Below are 23,120 nucleotides of genomic sequence, written 5' to 3'. Positions count from 1 at the left end.
AAGGGGGAGGGTTAGGATTAGGCATCGGGGAGGGAGAGGTTAGGGTTAGGTACTATGGGTGGGTTAGGCACTAAGGGGAAGGGTTAGGATTAGACACCGGGGAGGGAGAGGTTAGGGTTAGGTACTATGGGGTGGGTTAGGCACTAAGGGGGAGGGTTAGGATTAGGCATCGGGGAGGGAGAGGTTAGGTACTAAGGGGGGAGGTTAGGCACTAAGGGGGAGTATTAGGATTAGACACCGGGGTGGGATAGGTTAGGGTTAGGTACTAAGGGGGGGGGGGGTTTGGGTCAGGCACCAGGGAGGGAGGGTTAGCAAACCGAACAACAAGTGTCTGTATGCTAGCCCTGTCGGGATGCCGGTGTCGGGATTCTGACAGCTGGCATCCCATGCCCAACCACTCTCCAGTACATCATCACACATCCCTGGGCACAAATCTGTGATCCATCACACGTCCCTGGGTACACAGAGGCCATGATTCAGACGTGCATGCAGAATGCTGGTTTTCATGTAGTTGCGGCCATTTTTTTGTAGCCCGCATCCTCCTTTATTATTTTCTCTCCTGTATCTCCTCCGTGCTGGTCGGTGACATAATAATCACTTAGTGGCACCCATCGGGCCCTGCCTTCGGTAGATTGCTAGTAGTAGGGGAGATTACCTCTAATTCAGGGCGTCTCCCCGATATCCAGGGCGATTCGGCAAGTATGGACTGACGCTGTTAGCCTTTGCCGGATGGATGCTGCTGGTGGAGGGCAAGATTCCTGGTGTTTTTGTGTGTATTAATAAAGCTCTGACCTTCAGTTGGTTATATGATGCGCACTCCTCTCTATAAGTAGTAGGTGATAAGTGTTCTATATTGAAAAGTCTTCAGTGACCCGGTTACTAAGTTTATACGGAGCACAGACAGACGACAGACGAGCGCAGTCTGGTAAATGAAGAGTGAGGGCTCCGAGGCTTTAGGAGGATTAAAAGGTTCTAGAACACACAGCTTGCAATCTGTTGCTGCTTAGGGGACTTTTAGAGGTCTATGTACTAAGGGCCTGATTCAGACCCGGACGCTATTTGCGTCCGCTCGCTGGCTGGCTAAAAGGAGCCGGCTATTTAAATCATGCGCTCGCACTGCGTCGCGTAAAGCCGCCCACTAAGTAATAGCGAGCGGCCGCACTATGCGCTCGCACCTGTATAAAGACGCCCCTTTGTCACTCGCAACACACGTCATCTCCAGCAGTTGTAGGATTAATCGGGAACATCGAGAGCCATCGGAGCTGCTCGCAGCGCTTGTGGTAGCCTTTTCCCACCACAACTTTGCGAGCAGTTCAGGCTAAAATACAACCCAGTCACGTGTGTAATGACGCTACTTTGGTAATTATGCACGCCCATTAAATGCCATTCTGACGGTCGGGCACGCCTGCGTTCGCACATCCACACCCCCGTTTACAAGCACCTTCCCCTGTTACCACCCACAAACGGCACAATCTGTCACTCAAAATAGCCCGACTGAGGGCTATGGCCGAGCACTTTCCCATTGCAATGACTGATTCACACACGCGCATGCGCAGATTGCGAAAAATCGCTCAATGCGAGCGAGCGCAGCATAGCGTCCGGGTCTGAATCAGGCCCTAAGCCTTGGAGAGAGATAAAGTACCAACCAATCAGCTCCTGTCACTTTTTCAAACACAGCCTGTAGAGTGACAGGAGCTGATTGGTTGGTACTTTATATCCTAATGTACAGTTGTTACAATGTACTGTCAGCCGGTTTCCCATCATCATCATGGTTGGGACCATATTTAAAGGGAATAATGAAATCGGCATTATCGGGCTATTATGTGGCTTCTCTACCTTTTTTAAAGTCTGGTGTCTACCTGCTATCAGACAATTGACGCCTCTGTCTGACACCCCATGGCTTGTCCTTAACCCCCCTTCCCCTCTCCTCAGGGCCCTTACTGTCTGCCTCACGGTATAATTGTGGAAAGAAAAAAAATACCAAAAACTCTGTTTTGCACAAAAGTTTTTTTTTGTTTTTGTTTTTTTCCTGTCTGGAATTTTTCGTGGTTCACCAGGTTCTTTGCCTTGAGGATGATTTTCACACGTGACACCTGCAGATCTACGTCTAATACAAAACAGTCCTGTCTGTGCGGGGGAATTTCCCAGGCGTTATGAAGCCAGAATCCGTCTGCTCGGTCCCGGGGCTGGGGGTCTCTCATGTAGCTGCAATAGTGCAATTCTCCACCTCCTGTTGGCTCAGTGACAAATTCTGCCATATTTTTACATAAAACATTCGCTGTTTGTTTAATATTCAAATTTTTTTTTTTTTGTTATTCTCTTATTTTGATGTAGATGGTGGATTGCAAAACATGTCAAATCCTTTTTTCAGCTTATTGAAGATCCTAGATAGTCCTCCATAATCTAATGATACATTTATTGTTAGTCGTTGGGGGGAAAGTGTGGAGACAAAGGACTGTAGTAACTATAGAGCAGGGGTCTTCAACCTTGGCCCTCCAGCTGCTGTGGAACTACACATCCCAGCATGCACTGCCATAGTTTTAGCATGCTGTTATATCAAAAAGGTGGCAGTGCATGCTGGGATATGTAGTTCCACAGCAGCTGGAGGGCCAAGGTTGAAGACCCCTGCCATAGAGGCTCAGGCCTAGTGGCTGCGCTATTCACTGGGCAGGAAGAAAATAAATATTTTTTGCTGGTCTATTTTCCTGTGCGTGTCTGGATGATCATTTGGGCGCCTATGTTCCTGTAGCAAGCCATCCAGGGGTGGATAAAGTTTTGGGTCCTCATATGGAGGCCAAGGCCTCCTTAATTAGCTAGTTGTTGCCCTGTCACTTGCATCAGCCGGCTCGCCTAGTCCTCGTTAATTACACCTGTAGCTTCCTTCTACCTGAGACGGGCCTGAGTGGGGGAGGCCACTGCGTGGAGGTGTTTACACCCCTCAGCCAATTTCCCCGGCCTTTTCCTTGTTGACTCACCGTCCGCCTGACCAGTTTGGTCGGTTTTTCAACTTCCGCTCTCTATTGGTCCGGATCCAAAGCCTTTTGGAGATTCACAGACTTTCCCAAAATGTGTGGAGAGCACTTAACCCTTTCACTGCCGGCAGGTCTCCCAGTCTCTCTCGGGTTACGTGATGGGTTGGGAGCCCTCGCCCAGTGTGTAGACGGGGATGCAGGGGGGGCCAGCAGGGAGCCCCGTCTTCGGACACATGAGAGACTCTTAAGGAGGAAGAAGGGAATAGAAAGAGAAACTAGCTGGGAGACTTTCCACAGAGAGAAGTTAAGGAACCACGGGCGGGTGAGACGCAGGTGGGAGGGTCACAAGGAAGAGAGAGGCAGCCGGGTGACGGGAAGGAGCCAGCACAGGAAAAGGAGAAATCAGGGGCTGATGACAGGACATGAGGAGAATCGGTAGAGATTGGAGGAAATGGGTAAGAGGTAACGCCGGAGCAGGTGCAGTGAGGTGGTGCACCCGCAGTCTCTGGTAATGAAGGAGTTAAGAATCAGGTTTGCCAGAGATTTGAACGCAGGGGGTTAATTTATCGCAGGGCAACGCAGACCTGCAGGACACAATTTTTCGCAGTACCTCAGCCTTAACTTCTGTCTCCAAAGTTTGCGCCTCATAGTGGAGAGCCTGTCCCGCAAAGGGTTAAACCTCCTGGCAAGAAGACAGCGGGGAGGAGGGGGGGAGTGCAGGTATCAGACAGGGGGCACGAGCACAGGCAGACAAGTGACTATATAAAGAAACCTTGGCAGCTGCTGGCATATTAACATGCCAGCCGGGAAGTCGAGTTATAAGTGTAATTATTTCAGACTGTGAAATTGGGACAGGAGTGGATTTGGGGGTAAAGGGGTGGGGGGCAGTGAGTATTATAGAGTATGTTACCACTCCATTTTAGGTGCAGATCCCCACTGGATTTTGGAGACCACAACGGATCTCTGCGCCCCTGTGGGAAATGGATATGGCCTTTGCAGAGTCTGCATCCTGACACTAAGTATTAGGTTTAGGGTTAGGCACTGGTGGGGTAGGGTTAGGCACTGGTGGGGTAGGGTTAGGCACTGGTGGGGTAGGGTTAGGCACTGGGGGGTAGGGTTAGGCACTGGTGGGGTAGGGTTAGGCACTGGGGGGGAGGGTTGGGGGTAAGCTGGGTACACACTTAGCGATATTTCGAACTATTTGCCCGATTCTGACGGATCGGAACGACAGATCATTGAAATCGTGCAGTGTGTACCCACTATGCCGGGCACTGCGTGCTCCGAAGGGTCGTCTGCCGCGTCGTCAGGTCGGGCCAACATGCAGACGATGCGACCGACGACACCTTGCTGCGGGATGCGGCAGGGGCCGACGTATCGGATGGTCGTGCACCAGATTGTCTAATATGTACCGGGCTCCCGATATGTCGGCCCATCGGTAGCGGGGGGTTGCCCGTCGGATCGGTGAGTTCACAGATCGTTAAATATGCTGCGGGGGGAGGTTATGGTTAGGCTGCGGGGAGGAGGGGTTTGGGTTATGCGGGGGGAAGGTTAGGGTTAGGCTGCCGGGGGGGGGGAGTTTAGGGTTAGGCTGCGGGGGAAGAAGTTAGGTGGGGAAGTGGTTAGGGTTAGGCTGTGGGGGGGAGGAGTTAGGGCTGGGCGGGGGAAGGTTAGGGTCAGGCTGCGGGGGCGGGGAGTTAGGGTTAGGCGGGGGGAGGTTGGGGTTAGGCTGCGGGAGGGAAGGTTAGGGTTAGGCTGCGGGGGGGGAGGATTAGGCTTCGGGGGGAGGAGTTAGGTGGGGGAGAGTTAGGAATAGGCGGGGGGAAGGTTAGGGTGAGGCTGCAGGGGAAGAAGTTAGGTGGGAGAGTGGTTAGGGTTAGGCTGTGGGGGGGAGGAGTTAGGGTTGGGCGGGGGGGTGGTTAGTGTCAGGCTGCGGGGGCGGGAGTTAGGGTTTGGCAGGGGAGGTTGGGGTTAGGCTGCGGGAGGGAAGGTTAGGGTCAGGCTGCGGGGGGGGGAGGGTTAGGCTTCGGGGGGAGGAGTTAGGTGGGGGAGAGTTAGGATTAGGCGGGGGAAGGTTAGGGTGAGGCTGCGGGGGAAGAAGTTAGGTGGGGGAGTGGTTAGGGTTAGGCTGTGGGTGGAGGGGTTAGGGTTGGGCGGGGGGAAGGTTAGGGTCAGGCTACGGGGGCGGGGAGTTAGGGTTAGGCAGGGGGAGGTTAGGGTTAGACTGCGGGGGGAAGGTTAGGGTTAGGCAGTGGGAAGGTTAGGGTGTGGGGGAGTAGTTAGGTGGGGGAGGGGTTAGGGTTAGGCTGCAAGGGGGGAAGGTGAGGGTTAGGCTGTGGGGGGGAGTTAGGGTTAGGCGGGGGGAAGGCCAGGGTTAGGCTGCAGGAGGGAAGGTTAGGGTTTGGCTGCAGGGGGGGAGTTCGGGTTAGGCTGGGGGAAGGTTAGGCCGCGGGAGGGAAAGTTAGTGTTAGGCTGGGGAAAAGGTGTGTTAGGCTGTGGGAAGAGGGTTAGGTTACATACATTCAGGCGTCAGGATTCTTACTGTCTGTATTCTGATTACTGGCAACCCAACCGACAGGATCCTGTACCCAACCCGTTCTAAATCATAGCTGGAATCTGTTTCCTCAAACTATGGAAAGAAAATAAATGTAATACATTTCTGGAGAAAAAGGAGCATAAATATCCTACTATAAAAAAAAAAGAAGATAAAACAAATACGTCACACTGTATCATTTATTCAGAATATGTTTTGTGAGAGCACCTGCCCCCTGACATACTGGAAGCACCATTTTGAACAAAACTTCTCATTAAAAGTGAATATTCACCATATGGCGCCTCAGTGTTGTCAGTGATTCTGACATTGGTTCAGCCCACAAAATGGCTGCCTCCATCTTCATAGGCAAGAGACCCGGGACAGTATAAATGTTATCTATATGATGCTCTCCATCACCTATATAATGAGGCATTACTAAATTTACATCTGTTTAAAAATAACTTGAAACAAAAGTTCCCAACACCAGTAATCCTGGGGCCAAATGTAATGGGGTGAGAGTTTAGCAGTAACCTCTCACACATGTTATACTCCCCCAATGTCCTACACCTAGAACATGGAAACACACGTTTTTCAGACTCCAAAAACTCTCACGATATAAACCAACCAGGTGTTTTCCCATTTTGAAAAAGCAACTCAGCCAATGTAATAGTGTGAAATTTACTGCTAATCTCTCACGTTTTCTAAACTCTCACCCTATTACATTTGGCCCCTGGTGTGAAGCAAAATGGTGCTGTTACCCATAGCAACCATTTAGCTTCTCTCATTTTATTATGTCTCTTTATTCATTAGCCTATATAAAAATAAATATATCACTAATCATATTATAATAACACACATATATATGGAAATCAATACCCCGAGTTGTGATTCAAACACCGCAGTATTTATTTACAGCATTTGAAACTGTAGAGCGACATGTCGGCAGCCAGACGCCCTTTTCCCTGACTGGTGCGGTGCAGGAAAACTACTTTTTTTTTCCTGTCGCAATAAAAGTTTTGCTGCTGCAGGTCCCATGGATAAGCTCCTCCCCTTGCGTCAATCATCATCCATCACCCAGATCACAGGTAGCGCAACAGATTAATATGGCTCTATGGAGACAGACAGAATTGTTTTGCAAAAGATTTTTTTTTTTATATATAAATACCCTTATTATGCCCATAAATTCACCCGGTTTTGGTGCCATACATGATTAACTGTCTGGTCTAAGTGTTACATACTAAGGTTTTTTTATTTTTTTATTTTGTTAAGCATGATGGACCTATAAATATTAGTTACATTTACCTACTGGTACAAGGGGCTAAAGGGGCCCTGGTCATGGGAGCTTACAATCTAATCGGTTAGGGCACGGGTTCCCGACCACGGTCCTCAAGGCACACTAACAGTCCAGGTTTTAAGGATAGCCATACTTGAGCACAGGTGACTTAATTAGCACCTCTGTTATTTTGATTGAACCATCTGTGCTCAACCATGGCTATCACTAAAACCAGGACTGTTAGTGTGCCTGGAGGACTGAGGTTGGGAATCACTGGGTTAGGGGAATGTTTAGAAAGAGTAGGCTACTTAATAATCGGGCTGTGGTAATAGGTCTCCCTAAGGACATTGGAAAAGACGTATAAGCGTGAAGTAGAGGATTCCATGAAAAAGGAGCAGTGCCGGAAAAGTCTTGAAAGGGATGGGGGAGATGTATCGAAGCTTGGAGAGTGATAAAGTGGAGAGAGGTAAAGTACCAACCAATCAGCTCCTAACTGTCATGTTACAGGCTGTGTTTCAGAAATGACAGTTGGGAGCAGATTGTTTGGTACTTTATCTCTCCTCATGTTCTCTCTCCGAGGCTTTATACATCTCCCACTTGGAGAGAAAGTAATAATGGATGATGAGAGCAGTAGTCCTTGGAGCTCAGTGTTTGGAGATCAGGTTAGTGATGTAAGGAGCAGAGGCAAATGAGAGCAGTAGTTGCAGGAGCTTAGTGGATGTGTAGGAGAGTAGTTGGATATCAGGCCGGCATTGTGAGGAGGATGAGAGCTGTAGTATTTGGAGGTCAGGTCAGGGATGTGAGGAGAGGAAGATGACAGCAGTAGTAGCTGGACCACATTGTATATGTAGGAGAGTATTTGGAGGTCAGGGATGTGAGGAGGATGAGAGCAGTAGTATTTGGAGGTCAGGTCAGGGATGTGAGGAGAGGAGGATGAGAACAGTAGTAGCTGAAGCTCAGTGTACTGTATATGTAGGAGAGTATTTGTAGATCAGTGATGTGAGGAGGATGATAGCAGTAGTATTTGGAGGTCAGGGATGTGAGGAGAGGAGGATGAGAGCAGTAGTATTTGGAGGTCAGTGATGTGAGGAGAGGAGGATGAGAGAAGTAGTAGCTGGAGCTCATTGTACTGTATATGTAGGAGAGTATTTGTAGATCAGGGATGGGAGGAGGATGAGAGCTGTAGTGTTTGGAGGTCAGTGATGGGACTAGGATGAGAGTAGTAGTATATGAAGGTCAAGGATGTGAGGAGGATGAGAGCAGTAGTATTTGGAGGTTAGGGATGTGAGGAGGATGAGAGTAGTAGTATATGGAGGTCAAGGATGAGAGTAGTAGTATTTGGAGGTCAGGTCAGGGATGTGAGGAGGACAGTAGTAGTATTTGGAGGTCAGGTCTGGGATGTGAGGAGGATGAGAGCAGTAGTATTTGGAGGTGAATGATGTGAGGAGGATGAGAGTTGTAGTATTTGGAGGTCAGGGATGAGAGCAGTAGTATTTGGAGGTCAGTGATGTGAGAAGGATGAGAGCAGTAGTATTTGGAGGTCAGGTATGTGAGGAGGATGAGAGCAGTAGTATTTGGAGGTCAGTGATGTGAGGAGAGGAGGATGAGATCAGTAGTAGCTGGAGCTCAGTGTACTGTATATGTAGGAGAGTATTTGTAGATCAGGGATGGGAGGAGGATGAGAGCTGTAGTATTTGGAAGTCAGGGATGGCACTAGGATGAGAGTAGTAGTATTTGGAGGTCAAGAATGTGAGGAGGATGAGAGTAGTAGGATTTGGAGGTCAGGGATGTGAGGAGGTGAGTAGTAGTATTTGGAGGTCAGGTCAGGGATGTGAGGAGGATGAGAGTAGTAGTATTTGGAGGTCAGTGATGTGAAGAGGATGAGAGTTGTAGTATTAGGAGGTCAGTGATGTGAGAAGGATGAGAGAGTAGTATTTGGAGGTCAAGGATGTGAGGAGGATGAGAGTAGTAGTATTTGGAGGTCAGGGATGTGAGGAGGATGAGAGCAGTAGTATTTGGAGGTCAGGGATGTGAGGAGGATGAGAGCAGTAGTATTTGGAGGTCAGGGATGTGAGGAGGATGAGAGCAGTAGTATTTGGAGGTCAGGGATGTGAGGAGTATGAGAGCAGTAGTATTTGGAGGTCAAGGATGTGAGGAGGATGAGAGTAGTAGTATTTGGAGGTCAGGGATGTGAGGAGGATGTGAGTAGAATGTGGAGTTCAGGGATGTGATGATGATGAGAGTAGTAGTAGCTGGAGCACGGTGTAGATGTAGGAGAGTATTTGGAGGTCAGGAATGTGAGGAGGATGAGAGCAGTAGTATTTGGAGGTCAGGGATGTGAGGAGGATGAGAGCTGTAGTATTTGGAGGTCAGGTCAGGGATGTGCGGAGGATGAGAGTAGTAGTATTTGGAGGTCAGGGATGTGAGGAGGATGAGATCAGTAGTCTCTGGACTACATTGTATATGTAGGAGAGTATTTGGAGGTCAGGATGTGAGGAGGATGAGAGCTGTAGTATTTGGCGGTCAGGTCAGGGATGTGAGGAGGATTAGAGCAGTAGTCACTGGACCACATTGTATATGTAGGAGAGTATTTGGAGGTCAGGGATGTGAGGAGAATGAGAGTAGTAGTATTTGGAGGTCAGGTTAGGGATTGGGGAGTATTATGAGCAAGAGGCCAGTTTCCTGCAGATTGCTGTATCCATGGCAGTGGGCAGGTGTTATTGGGGAGCTAACAATTTGGGATTTGGGGTGTAACAGGCAGTAATGGATCTGACATTGTGTTATACTGATAAGAGATGTAAATCTGATTTCTCAGTGATTTTACCACACGCAGCCGGTTATATACAGGTCAGTGTCTCCCTTACAGAATAAGGCACTGAGGAGATCTGTGCCATGTAAAGTCTGGGATCACCAAGGAGACATCTAATATCTGTATATAGATAACAGAAGGAGGCTCTTTATACCCTTATACAAGTAATGATATTGGAGATGTCACCATACAGCACTTTATATCTCTTTTCTTTCTTGCATATTTCAGCAGGAGCAGATTTCATTCTCACCCCCAGAGAGCCCGGGGCAAAACTGTACCACACCGTCCCCCTCCCTGCTCCATGTCCCGGGGCCACGTCCTTACAGGATGGAAGAGGAGCCAGTCAGGCTGCCTGCACACCTGCGTGAGTACCTGTCACTATGCTCCGTCTATGGGACTGGGAACACAGTGCTGGTGTGTGAGGATATATGGAGGTATACTGGCTGTGTGATGGTGTGTGAGGGTATATGGAGGTATACAGGCTGTGTGGTGTGTATGAGGGTATATGGAGGTATACTGGCTATGTGATGGTGTGTGAGGGTATATGGAGGTATACAGGCTGTGTGGTGTGTATGAGGGTATATGGAGGTTTACTGGCTGTGTGGTGGTATGTGTGAGGGCATATGGAGGTATACTGGCTGTGTGAGGGTATATGGAGGAATACTGGCTGTGTTGGTGTGTGAGGGTATATGGAGGTATACTGGCTGTGTGATGGTGTGTGAGGGTATATGGAGGTATACTGGATGTGTGGTGGTGTGTGAGGGTATATGGGGGTATACTGGCTGTGTGGTGCTGTGTGAGGGTATATGGAGGTATACTGGCTGTGTGGTGGTGTGTGAGGGTATATGGGGGTATACTGGCTGTGTGAGGGTATATAGAGGTATACTGGCTGTGTGGTGATGTGTGAGGGTATATGGAGGTATACTGGCTGTGTGGTGCTGTGTGAGGGTATATGGGGGTATACTGGCTGTGTTGTGGTGTGTGAGGGTATATGGAGGTATACTGGCTGTGTGGTGGTATGAGTGAGGGTATATGGAGGTATACTGGCTGTGTGGTGGTGTGTGAGGGTATATGGAGGTTTACTGGCTGTGTGGTGGTATGTGTGAGGGTATATGGAGGTATACTGTCTGTGCGGTGGTGTGAGGGTATATGGAGGTATACTGGCTGTGTGAGGGCATATGGAGGTATACTGGCTGTGTTGTGCTGTGTGAGGGTATATGGAGGTATACTGGCTGTGTTGGTGGTGTGTGAGGATATATGGAGGTATACTGGCTGTGTGGTGGTGTGTGAGGGTATATGGAGGTATATTGGCTGTGTGGTGGTGTGTAAGGGTATATGGAGGTATACTGGCTGTGTGGTGGTATGTGTGAAGGTATATGGAGGTATACTGGCTGTGTGGTGGTGTGTGAGGGTATATGGAGGTTTACTGGCTGTGTGGTGGTATATGGAGGTATACTGGCTGTGCGGTGGTGTGAGGGTATATGGAGGTATACTGGCTGTGTGAGGGCATATGGAGGTTTACTGGCTGTGTGGTGGTATGTGTGAGGGCATATGGAGGTATACTGGCTGTGTGAGGGTATATGGAGGAATACTGGCTGTGTTGGTGTGTGAGGGTATATGGAGGTATACTGGCTGTGTGGTGGAGTGTGAGGGTATATGGAGGTATACTGGCTGTGTGGTGGTGTGTGAGGATATATGGAGGTATACTGGCTGTGTGGTGGTGTGTGAGGGTATATGGAGGTATACTGGCTGTGTGGTGATGTGTGAGGATATATGAAGGTATACTGGCTGTGTGGTGGTGTGTGAGGGTATATGGAGGTATACTGGCTGTGTGGTGGTGTGTGAGGATATATGGAGGTATACTGGCTGTGTGGTGGTGTGTGAGGATATATGGAGGTATACTGGCTGTGTGGTGGTGTGTGAGGATATATGGAGGTATACTGGCTGTGTGGTGATGTGTGAGGGTATATGGAGGTATACTGGCTGTGTGGTGGTGTGTGAGAATATATGGAGGTATACTGGCTGTGTGGTGGTGTGTGAGGATATATGGAGGTATACTGGCTGTGTGGTGGTGTGTGAGGGTATATGGAGGTTTACTGGCTGTGTGGTGATGCGTGAGTGTATATGGAGGTATACTGGCTGTGTGGTGGTGTGTGAGGATATATGGAGGTATACTGGCTGTGTGGTGGTGTGTGAGGATATATGGAGGTATACTGGCTGTGTGGTGATGTGTGAGGATATATGGCGGTATACTGGCTGTGTTGTGGTGTGTCAGGGTATATGGAGGTATACTGGCTGTGTGAGGGTATATGGAGGTATACTGGCTGTGTGGTGGTGTGTGAGGGTATATGGAGGTATACAGGCTGTGTGGTGGTGTGTGAGGGTATATGGAGGTATACTGGCTGTGTGGTGGGGTGTGAGGGTATATGGAGGTATACTGGCTGTGTGGTGGTGTGTGTGAGGGTACATGGAGGTATACTTGCTGTGTGGTGGTGTGTGAGGGTATATGGAGGTTTACTGGCTGTGTGGTGATGTGTGAGGGTATATGGAGGTATACTGGCTGTGTGGTGGTGTGTGAGGATATATGGAGGTATACTGGCTGTGAGGGTATATGGAGGTATACTGGCTGTGTGGTGGTGTGTGAGGGTATATGGAGGTATACTGGCTGTGTGAGGGTATATGGAGGTATACTTGCTGTGTGGTGGTGTGTGAGGGTATATGGAGGTATACAGGCTGTGTGGTGATGTGTGAGGATATATGGAGGTATACTGGCTGTGTGGTGGTGTGTGAGGGTATATGGAGGTATACTGGCTGTGTGAGGGTATATGGAGGTATACAGGCTGTGTGGTGGTGTGTGAGGGTATATGGAGGTATACTGGCTGTGTGGTGGTGTGTGAGGGTATATGGAGGTATACCGGCTGTGTGGTGGTGTGTGAGGGTATATGGAGGTATACTGGCTGTGTGGTGGTGTGTGAGGGTATATGGAGGTATGCTGGCTGTGTGGTGGTGTGTGAAGGTACATGGAGGTATACTGGCTGTGTGGTGGTGTGTGAGGGTATATCGAGGCTGTGTGGTGGTGTGTGAGGGTATATGGAGGTATACTGGCTGTGTGGTGGTGTGTGAGGGTATATGGAGGTATACTTGCTGTGTGGTGGTGTGTGAGGGTATATGGAGGTATACAGGCTGTGTGGTGGTGTGTGAGGGTATATGGAGGTATGCTGGCTGTGTGGTGGTGTGTGAGGGTATATGGAGGTATACTGGCTGTGTGGTGATGTGTGAGGGTATATGGAGGTATGCTGGCTGTGTAGTGATGTGTGAGGGTATATGGAGGTATACTGGCTGTGTGAGGAGATATGGAGGTATACTGGCTGTGTGGTAATGTGTGAGGGTATATGGAGGTATACTGGCTGTGTGGTGATCTGTGAGGGTATTTGGAGTATACTGGCTGTGTGGTGGTATGTGAGGATATATGGAGGTATACTGGCTGTGTGATGGTGTGTGAGGTATACTAGCTGTGTGGTGGTGTGTGAGGGTATATGGAGGTATACTAGCTGTGTGGTGGTGTGTGAGGATATATGGAGGTATACTGGCTGCGTGGTGGTGTGTGAGGATATATGGAGGTATACTGGCTGTGTGGTGGTATATGGAGGTTTACTGGCTGTGTGGTGGTATGTGTGAGGGCATATGGAGGTATACTGGCTGTGTGAGGGTATATGGAGGAATACTGGCTGTGTTGGTGTGTGAGGGTATATGGAGGTATACTGGCTGTGTGGTGGAGTGTGAGGGTATATGGAGGTATACTGGCTGTGTGGTGGTGTGTGAGGATATATGGAGGTATACTGGCTGTGTGGTGGTGTGTGAGGGTATATGGAGGTATACTGGCTGTGTGGTGATGTGTGAGGATATATGAAGGTATACTGGCTGTGTGGTGGTGTGTGAGGGTATATGGAGGTATACTGGCTGTGTGGTGGTGTGTGAGGATATATGGAGGTATACTGGCTGTGTGGTGGTGTGTGAGGATATATGGAGGTATACTGGCTGTGTGGTGGTGTGTGAGGATATATGGAGGTATACTGGCTGTGTGGTGGTGTGTGAGGATATATGGAGGTATACTGGCTGTGTGGTGGTGTGTGAGGGTATATGGAGGTTTACTGGCTGTGTGGTGATGTGTGATGGTATATGGAGGTATACTGGCTGTGTGGTGGTGTGTGAGGATATATGGAGGTATACTGGCTGTGTGGTGGTGTGTGAGGATATATGGAGGTATACTGGCTGTGTGGTGATGTGTGAGGATATATGGCGGTATACTGGCTGTGTTGTGGTGTGTCAGGGTATATGGAGGTATACTGGCTGTGTGAGGGTATATGGAGGTATACTGGCTGTGTGGTGGTGTGTGAGGGTATATGGAGGTATACAGGCTGTGTGGTGGTGTGTGAGGGTATATGGAGGTATACTGGCTGTGTGGTGGGGTGTGAGGGTATATGGAGGTATACTGGCTGTGTGGTGGTGTGTGAGGGTATATGGAGGTATACTGGCTGTGTGAGGGTATATGGAGGTATACTTGCTGTGTGGTGGTGTGTGAGGGTATATGGAGGTATTCAGGCTGTGTGGTGATGTGTGAGGATATATGGAGGTATACTGGCTGTGTGGTGGTGTGTGAGGGTATATGGAGGTATACTGGCTGTGTGAGGGTATATGGAAGGTATACAGGCTGTGTGGTGGTGTGTGAGGGTATATGGAGGTATACTGGCTGTGTGGTGGTGTGTGAGGGTATATGGAGGTATACCGGCTGTGTGGTGGTGTGTGAGGGTATTTGGATGTATACTGGCTGTTTGGTGATGTGTGAGGGTATATGGAGGTATACTGGCTGTGTGGTGGTGTGTGAGGGTATATGGAGGTATGCTGGCTGTGTGGTGGTGTGTGAGGGTACATGGAGGTATACTGGCTGTGTGGTGGTGTGTGAGGGTATATGGAGGCTGTGTGGTGGTGTGTGAGGGTATATGGAGGTATGCTGGCTGTGTTGTGGTGTGTGAGGGTATATGGAGGTATACTGGCTGTGTGGTGATGTGTGAGGGTATATGGAGGTATGCTGGCTGTGTAGTGATGTGTGAGGGTATATGGAGGTATACTGGCTGTGTGAGGATATATGGAGGTATACTGGCTGTGTGGTAATGTGTGAGGGTATATGGAGGTATACTGGCTGTGTGGTGATCTGTGAGGGTATATGGAGTATACTGGCTGTGTGGTGGTATGTGAGGATATATGGAGGTATACTGGCTGTGTGATGGTGTGTGAGGTATACTAGCTGTGTGGTGGTGTGTGAGGGTATATGGAGGTATACTAGCTGTGGGGTGGTGTGTGAGGATATATGGAGGTATACTGGCTGTGTGGTGGTATATGGAGGTATACTGGCTGTGTGGTGGGGTGTGAGGGTATATGGAGGTATACTGGCTGTGTGGTGGTGTGTGTGAGGGTATATGGAGGTATACTGGCTGTGTGAGGGCATATGGAGGTATACTGGCTGTGTGAGGGCATATGGAGGTATACTGGCTGTGTGTGGTGTGTGAGGGTATATGGAGGTATACTGGCTGTGTGGTGGTGTGTGAGGATATATGGAGGTATACTGGCTGTGTGGTGGTGTGTGAGGGCATATGGAGATATACTGGCTGTGTGATGGTGTGAGGTTATATGGAGGTATACTGGCTGTGTGGTGGTGTGTGAGGATATATGAAGGTATACTGGCTGTGTGGTGGTGTGTGAGGGTATATGGAGGTATACTGGCTGTGTGGTGGTGTGTGAGGGTATGGAGGTATACTGGCTGTTTGAGGGTATATGGAGGTATACTGGCTGTCTGGTGTGTGAGGGTATATGGAGGTATACTGGCTGTGTGGTAGGTGTGTGAGGATATATGGAGGTATACTGACTGTGTGGTGGTGTGTGAGGGTATATGGAGGTATACTGGCTGTGTGGTTATGTGTGAGGGTATATGGAGGTATACTGACTGTGTGGTGGTGTGTGAGGGTATATGGAGGTATACAGGCTGTGTGGTGGTGTGTGAGGATATATGGAGGTATACTGGCTGTGTGGTGGTGTGTGAAGGTATCTGGAGATATACAGGCAGTGTGGTGGTGTGTGAGGGTATATAGAGGTATCCTGGCTGTGCGGTAGTGTGATGGTATATGGAGGTATACTGGCTGTGTGGTGGTGTGTGAGGGTATATGGAGGTATACTGGCTGTGTGGTGGTGTGTAAGGGTATATGGAGGTATACTGGCTGTGTGGTGGTGTGTGAGGGTATATGGAGGTATACTGGCTGTGTGGTGGTGTGTGAGGGTATATGGAGGTATACTGACTGTGTGTGGTGTGTATACCGGCTGTGTGGTGGTGTTTGAGGGTATATGGAGGTATACTGGCTGTGTGGTGATGTGTGAGGGTATATGGAGGTATACTGGCTTTGTGGTGGTGTGTGTGAGGGTATATGGAGGTATACTGGGTGTGTGGTGGTGTGAGGGTATATGGAGGTATACTGGCTGTGTGGTGGGGTGTGTGAGGGTATATGGAGGTATACTGGCTGTGTGGTGTGTGTGAGGATATATGGAGGTATACTGGCTGCGTGGTGGTGTGTGAGGGTATATGGAGGTATACTGGCTGTGTTGGTGTGTGAGGGTATATGGAGGTATACTGGCTGTGTGGTGGTGTGTGAGGGTATATGGAGGTATACTGGCTGTGTGGTGGTGTGTGAGGATATATGGAGGTATACTGGCTGTGTGGTGGTATGTGAGGGTATATGGAGGTATACTGGCTGTGTGGTGTGTGAGGGTATATGGAGGTATACTGGCTGTGTGGTGGTGTGTGTGAGGGTATATGGAGGTATACTGGCTGTGTGAGGGCATATGGAGGTATACTTGCTGTGTGAGGGCATATGGGGGTATACTGGCTGTGTGTGGTGTGTGAGGATATATGGAGGTATACTGGCTGTGTGGTGGTGTGTGAGGGTATATGGAGATATACTGGCTCTGTGGTGGTGTGTGAGGGTATGGAGGTATACTGGCTGTTTGAGGGTATATGGAGGTATTCTGGCTATGTGGTGGTGTGTGAGGGTATATTGAGGTATACTGGCTGTGTGGTGGTGTGTGAGGGTATATGGAGGTATACTGGCTGTGTGGTGGTGTGTGAGGGTATATGGAGGTGTACTGGCTGTGTGGTGGTGTGTGAGGGTGTATGGAGGTATGCTGGCTGTGTGGTGGTGTGAGGGTATATGGAGGTATACTGGCTGTGTGGTGATGTGTGAGGGTATATGGAGGTATACTGGCTGTGTGGTGGTGTGTGAGGGTATATGGAGGTATGCTGGCTGTGTGGTGGTGTGAGGGTATATGGAGGTATACTGGCTGTGTGGTGATGTGTGAGGGTATATGGAGGTATACTGGCTGTGTGGTGGTGTGTGAGGGTAAATGGAGGTATACAGGCTGTGTGGTGGTGTATGGAGGTATACTGGCTGTGTGGTGGTGTGTGAGGATATATGGAGGTATACTGGCTGTGTGGTGGTGTGTGAGGGTATATGGAGGTATACTGGCTGTGTGAGGATATTTGGAGGTATACTGGCTGTGTGGTGTTGTGTGAGGGTATATGGAGGTATACTGGCTGTGTGAGGATATATGGAGGTATACTGGCTGTGTGGTAATGTGTAAGGGTATATGGAGGTATACTGTCTGTGTGGTGGTGTGTGAGGGTATATGGAGGTATACTGGCTGTGTGGTGGTGTGTGAGGGTCTATGAATGTATACTGGCTGTGTGGTGGTGTGTGAGGGTATATGGAGGTATACTGGCTGTGTGGTGGTGTGTGAGGGTATATGGAGGTGTACTGGCTGTGTGGTGGTGTGTGTGAGGGTATATGGAGGTATACTGACTGTGTGGTGGTGTGTGAGGGTATATGGAGGTATACTGGCTGTGTGTGGTGTGTGAGGGTATATGGAGGTATACTGGCTGTGTGGTGGTGTATGAGGATATATATAGGTATACTGGCTGTGTGGTGGTGTGTGAGGGTATATGGAGATATACGGTGTATGTGGTGGTGTGTGAGGGTATGGAGGTATACTGGCTGTTTGAGGGTATATGGAGGTATACTGGCTGTGTGGTGGTGTGTGAGGGTATATTGAGGTATACTGGCTGTGTGGTGGTGTGTGAGGGTATATGGAGGTATACTGGCTGTGTGGTGGTGTGTGAGGGTATATGGAGGTGTACTGGCTGTGTGGTGGTGTGTGAGGGTGTATGGAGGTATGCTGGCTGTGTGGTGGTGTGAGGGTATATGGAGGTATACTGGCTGTGTGGTGATGTGTGAGGGTATATGGAGGTATACTGGCTGTGTGGTGGTGTGTGAGGGTATATGGAGGTATGCTGGCTGTGTGGTGGTGTGAGGGTATATGGAGGTATACTGGCTGTGTGGTGATGTGTGAGGGTATATGGAGGTATACTGGCTGTGTGGTGATGTGTGAGGGTATATGGAGGTATACTGGCTGTGTGGTGGTGTGTGAGGGTATATGGAGGTATACAGGCTGTGTGGTGGTGTATGGAGGTATACTGGCTGTGTGGTAGTGTGTGAGGGTATATGGAGGTATACTGGCTGTGTGGTGGTGTGTGAGGGTATATGGAGGTATACTGGCTGTGTGGTGGTGTGTGAGGGTATATGGAGGTATACTGGCTGTGTGAGGATATTTGGAGGTATACTGGCTGTGTGGTGTTGTGTGAGGGTATATGGAGGTATACTGGCTGTGTGAGGATATATGGAGGTATACTGGCTGTGTGGTAATGTGTGAGGGTATATGGAGGTATACTGGCTGTGTGGTGGTGTGTGAGGGTATATGGAGGTATACTGGCTGTGTGGTGGTGTGTGAGGGTCTATGAATGTATACTGGCTGTGTGGTGGTGTGTGAGGGTATATGGAGGTATACTGGTGTGTGAGGATATATGGAGGTATACTGGCTATGTGGTGATGTGTGAGGGTATATGGAGGTATACTGGCTGTGTGAGGATATATGGAGGTATACTTGCTGTGTGGTGGTGTGTGGGTATATGGAGGTATACTGGCTGTGTGGTGGTGTGTGAGGGTCTATGAATGTATACTGGCTGTGTGGTGGTGTGTGAGGGTATATGGAGGTATACTGGCTGTGTGAGGATATATGGAGGTATACTGGCTGTGTGGTAATGTGTGAGGGTATATGGAGGTATACTGGCTGTGTGGTGGTGTGTGAGGGTATATGGAGGTATACTGGCTGTGTGGTGGTGTGTGAGGGTCTATGAATGTATACTGGCTGTGTGGTGGTGTGTGAGGGTATATGGAGGTATACTGGCTGTGTGAGGATATATGGAGGCATACTGGCTATGTGGTGGTGTGTGAGGGTATATGGAGGTATACTGGCTGTGTGGTGGTGTATGAGGGTCTATGAATGTATACTGGCTGTGTGGTGGTTTGTGAGGGTATATGGAGGTATACTGGCAGTGTGGTGGTGTGTGAGGGTCTATGAATGTATACTGGCTGTGTGGTGGTGTGTGAGGGTATATAGAGGTATACTGGCTGTGTGAGGATATATGGAGGTATACTGGCTATGTGGTGATGTGTGAGGGTATATGGAGTTATACTGGCTGTGTGAGGATATATGGAGGTATACTTGCTGTGTGGTGGTGTGTGGGTATATGGAGGTATACTGGCTGTGTGGTGGTGTGAGGGTATATGGAGGTATACTGGCTGTGTGGTGGTGTGTGAGGGTATATGGAGGTATACTGGCTGTGTGGTGGTGTGTGAGGGTCTATGAATGTATACTGGCTGTGTGGCGGTGTGTGAGGGTATATGGAGGTATACTGGCTGTGTGAGGGTATATGGAGGTATACTGGCTGTGTGAGGGTATATGGAGGTATAGTGGCTGTGTGAGGGTATATGTAGGTATACTGGCTGTGTGAGGGTATATGGAGGTATACTGGCTGTGTGAGGATATATGGAGGTATACTGGCTGTGTGAGGGTATATGGAGGTATACTGGCTGTGTGAGGGTATATGGAGGTATACTGGCTGTGTGAGGGTATATGGAGGTATACTGGCTGTGCGTTGGTGTGTGAGGGTATATGGAGGTGTACTGGCTGTGTGGTGGTGTGAGGGTATATGGAGGTATACTGGCTGTTTGGTGGTGTGTGAGGGTATATGGAGGTATACAGGCTGTGTGGTGGTGTGTGATGGTGTATGGAGGTATACTGGCTGTGTGGTGGTATGTGAGGATATATGGAGGTATACTGGCTGTGTGGTAGTGTGTGAGGGTATATGGAGGTATACTGGTTGTGTGGTGGTGTGTGAGGGTATATGGAGGTATACTGGCTGTGTGGTGATGTGTGAGGGTATATGGAGGTATACTGGCTGTGTGGTGGTGTGTGAGGGTATATGGAGGTATGCTGGCTGTGTGGTGGTGTGAGGGTATATGGAGGTATATTGGCTGTGTGGTGGTGTGTGAGGGTATATGGAGGTATACAGGCTGTGTGGTGGTGTGTGATGGTGTATGGAGGTATACTGGCTGTGTGAGGGTATATGGAGGTATACTGGCTGTGTGAGGGTATATGGAGGTATAGTGGCTGTGTGAGGGTATATGTAGGTATACTGGCTGTGTGAAGGTATATGGAGGTATACTGGCTGTGTGAGGATATATGGAGGTATACTGGCTGTGTGAGGGTATATGGAGGTATACTGGCTGTGTGAGGGTATATGGAGGTATACTGGCTGTGTGGTGATGTGTGAGGGTATATGGAGGTATACTGGCTGTGTGGTGGTGTGTGAGGGTATATGGAGGTATGCTGGCTGTGTGGTGGTGTGAGGGTATATGGAGGTATACTGGCTGTGTGGTGATGTGTGAGGGTATATGGAGGTATATTGGCTGTGTGGTGGTGTGCGAGGGTATATGGAGGTATACAGGCTGTGTGGTGGTGTGTGAGGGTGTATGGAGGTATACTGGCTGTGTGGTGGTGTGTGAGGATATATGGAGGTATACTGGCTGTGTGGTAGTGTGTGAGGGTATATGGAGGTATACTGGCTGTGTGGTGGTGTGTGAGGGTATAAGGAGGTATACTGGCTGTGTGGTGGTGTGTGAGGGTATATGGAGGTATACTGGCTGTGTGAGGATATATGGAGGTATACTGGCTGTGTGGTGATGTGTGAGGGTATATGGAGGTATACTGGCTGTGTGAGGATATATGGAGGTATACTGGCTGTGTGGTAATGTGTGAGGGTATATGGAGGTATACTGGCTGTGTGGTGGTGTGTGAGGGTATATGGAGGTATACTGGCTGTGTGGTTGTGTGTGAGGGTTTATGAATGTATACTGGCTGTGTGGTGATGTGTGAGGGTATATGGAGGTATACTGGCTGTGTGAGGATATATGGAGGTATACTGGCTATGTGGTGATGTGTGAGGGTATATGGAGGTATACTGGCTGTGTGAGGATATATGGAGGTATACTTGCTGTGTGGTGGTGTGTGGGTATATGTAGGTATACTGGCTGTGTGGTGGTGTGAGGGTATATGGAGGTATACTGGCTGTGTTGTGGTGTGTGAGGGTATATGGAGGTATACTGGCTGTGTGGTGGTGTGTGAGGGTCTATGAATGTATACTGGCTGTGTGGTGGTGTGTGAGGGTATATGGAGGTATACTGGCTGTGTGAGGGTATATGGAGGTATACTGGCTGTGTGAGGTTATATGGAGGTATAGTGGCTGTGTGAGGGTATATGTAGGTATACTGGCTGTGTGAGGGTATATGGAGGTATACTAGCTGTGTGAGGATATATGGAGGTATACTGGCTGTGTGAGGGTATATGGAGGTATACTGGCTGTGTGAGGGTATATGGAGGTATACTGGCTGTGTGAGGGTATATGGAGGTATACTGGCTGTGCGGTGGTGTGTGAGGGTATATGGAGGTGTACTGGCTGTGTGGTGGTGTGAGGGTATATGGAGGTATACTGGCTGTTTGGTGGGGTGTGAGGGTATATGGAGGTTTGCTGGCTGTGTGGTGGTGTGAGGGTATATGGAGGTATACAGGCTGTGTGGTGTTGTGTGAGGGTGTATGGAGGTATACTGGCTGTGTGGTGGTGTGTGAGGGTATATGGAGGTATACTGGCTGTGTGGTAGTGTGTGAGGGTATATGGAGGTATACTGGCTGTGTGGTGGTGTGTGAGGGTATATGGAGGTATACTGGCTGTGTGAGGATATATGGAGGTATACTGGCTGTGTGAGGATATATGGAGGTATACTGGCTGTGTGGTGATGTGTGAGGGTATATGGAGGTATACTGGCTGTGTGAGGATATATGGAGGTATACTGGCTGTGTGGTGATGTGGGAGGGTATATGGAGGTATACTGGCTGTGTGGTGGTGTGTGAGGGTATATGGAGGTATACTGGCTGTGTGGTGGTGTGTGAGGGTATATGGAGGTATACTGGCTGTGTGGTGGTGTGTGAGGGTCTATGAATGTATACTGGCTGTGTGGTGGTGTGTGAGGGTATATGGAGGTATACTGGCTGTGTGGTGATGTGTGAGGGTATATGGAGGTATACTGGCTGTGGGAGGGTATATGGAGGTATACTGGCTGTGTGGTGGTGTGAGGGTATATGGAGGTATACTGGCTGTGTGGTGGTGTGTGAGGGTATATGGAGGTATACTGGCTGTGTGGTGGTGTGTGAGGGTCTATGGAGGTATACTGGCTGTGTGAGGGTATATGGAGGTATAGTGGCTGTGTGAGGGTATATGTAGGTATACTGGCTGTATAGGGTATATGGAGGTATACTGGCTGTGTGAGGATATATGGAGGTATACTGGCTGTGTGAGGGTATATGGAGGTATACTGCCTGTGTGAGGGTATATGGAGGTACACTGGCTGTGTGAGGGTATATGGAGGTATACTGGCTGTGTGGTGGTGTGTGAGGGTATATGGAGGTGTACTGGCTGTGTGGTGGTGTGAGGGTCTATGAATGTATACTGGCTGTGTGGTGGTGTGTGAGGGTATATGGAGGTATACTGGCTGTGTGAGGGTATATGGAGGTATAGTGGCTGTGTGAGGGTATATGTAGGTATACTGGCTGTGTGGTGGTGTGTGAGGGTATATGGAGGTATACTGGCTGTGTGGTGGTGTGAGGGTATATGGAGGTATACAGGCTGTGTGGTGATGTGTGAGGGTATATGGAGGTATACTGGCTGTGTGGTGGTGTGTGAGGGTATATGGAGGTATACAGGCTGTGTGGTGGTGTGTGAGGGTGTATGGAGGTATACTGGCTGTGTGGTGGTGTGTGAGGGTATATGGAGGTATACTGGCTGTGTGGTGGTGTGTGAGGGTATATGGAGGTATACTGGCTGTGTGGTGGTGTGTGAGGGTATATGGAGGTATACTGGCTGTGTGGTGGTGTGTGAGGGTATATGGAGGTATACTGGCTGTGTGGTGGTGTGAGGATATATGGAGGTATACAGGCTGTGTGGTGATGTGTGAGGGTATATGGAGGTATACTGGCTGTGTG

The 23,120-nt window shown here is 49.3% G+C and overlaps 1 protein-coding gene across 1 annotated transcript in view; it reads left to right on the top strand.

Moving 5' to 3' along the window:
* The window catches only part of ETV6 (ETS variant transcription factor 6), an 84,570-nt gene that overhangs the window by 23,153 nt on the left and 38,297 nt on the right, over positions 1 to 23,120 (top strand). Inside the window, exon 2 of the mRNA XM_088470602.1 lies at positions 9,813 to 9,948. Coding sequence (XP_088326728.1) covers positions 9,813 to 9,948 — 136 coding nt within the window. The remainder of the gene's footprint in view (positions 1 to 9,812; positions 9,949 to 23,120) is intronic.

Source organism: Taudactylus pleione, unplaced genomic scaffold (assembly GCF_031769625.1).
Source record: "Taudactylus pleione unplaced genomic scaffold, aTauple2 ptg000101l, whole genome shotgun sequence".
In the NCBI taxonomy this organism is placed as follows: Eukaryota; Metazoa; Chordata; class Amphibia; order Anura; family Myobatrachidae; genus Taudactylus; species Taudactylus pleione.
Note: the sequence above shows the minus strand (reverse complement) of the source record. Positions and strands in the feature narration are given on the sequence as shown.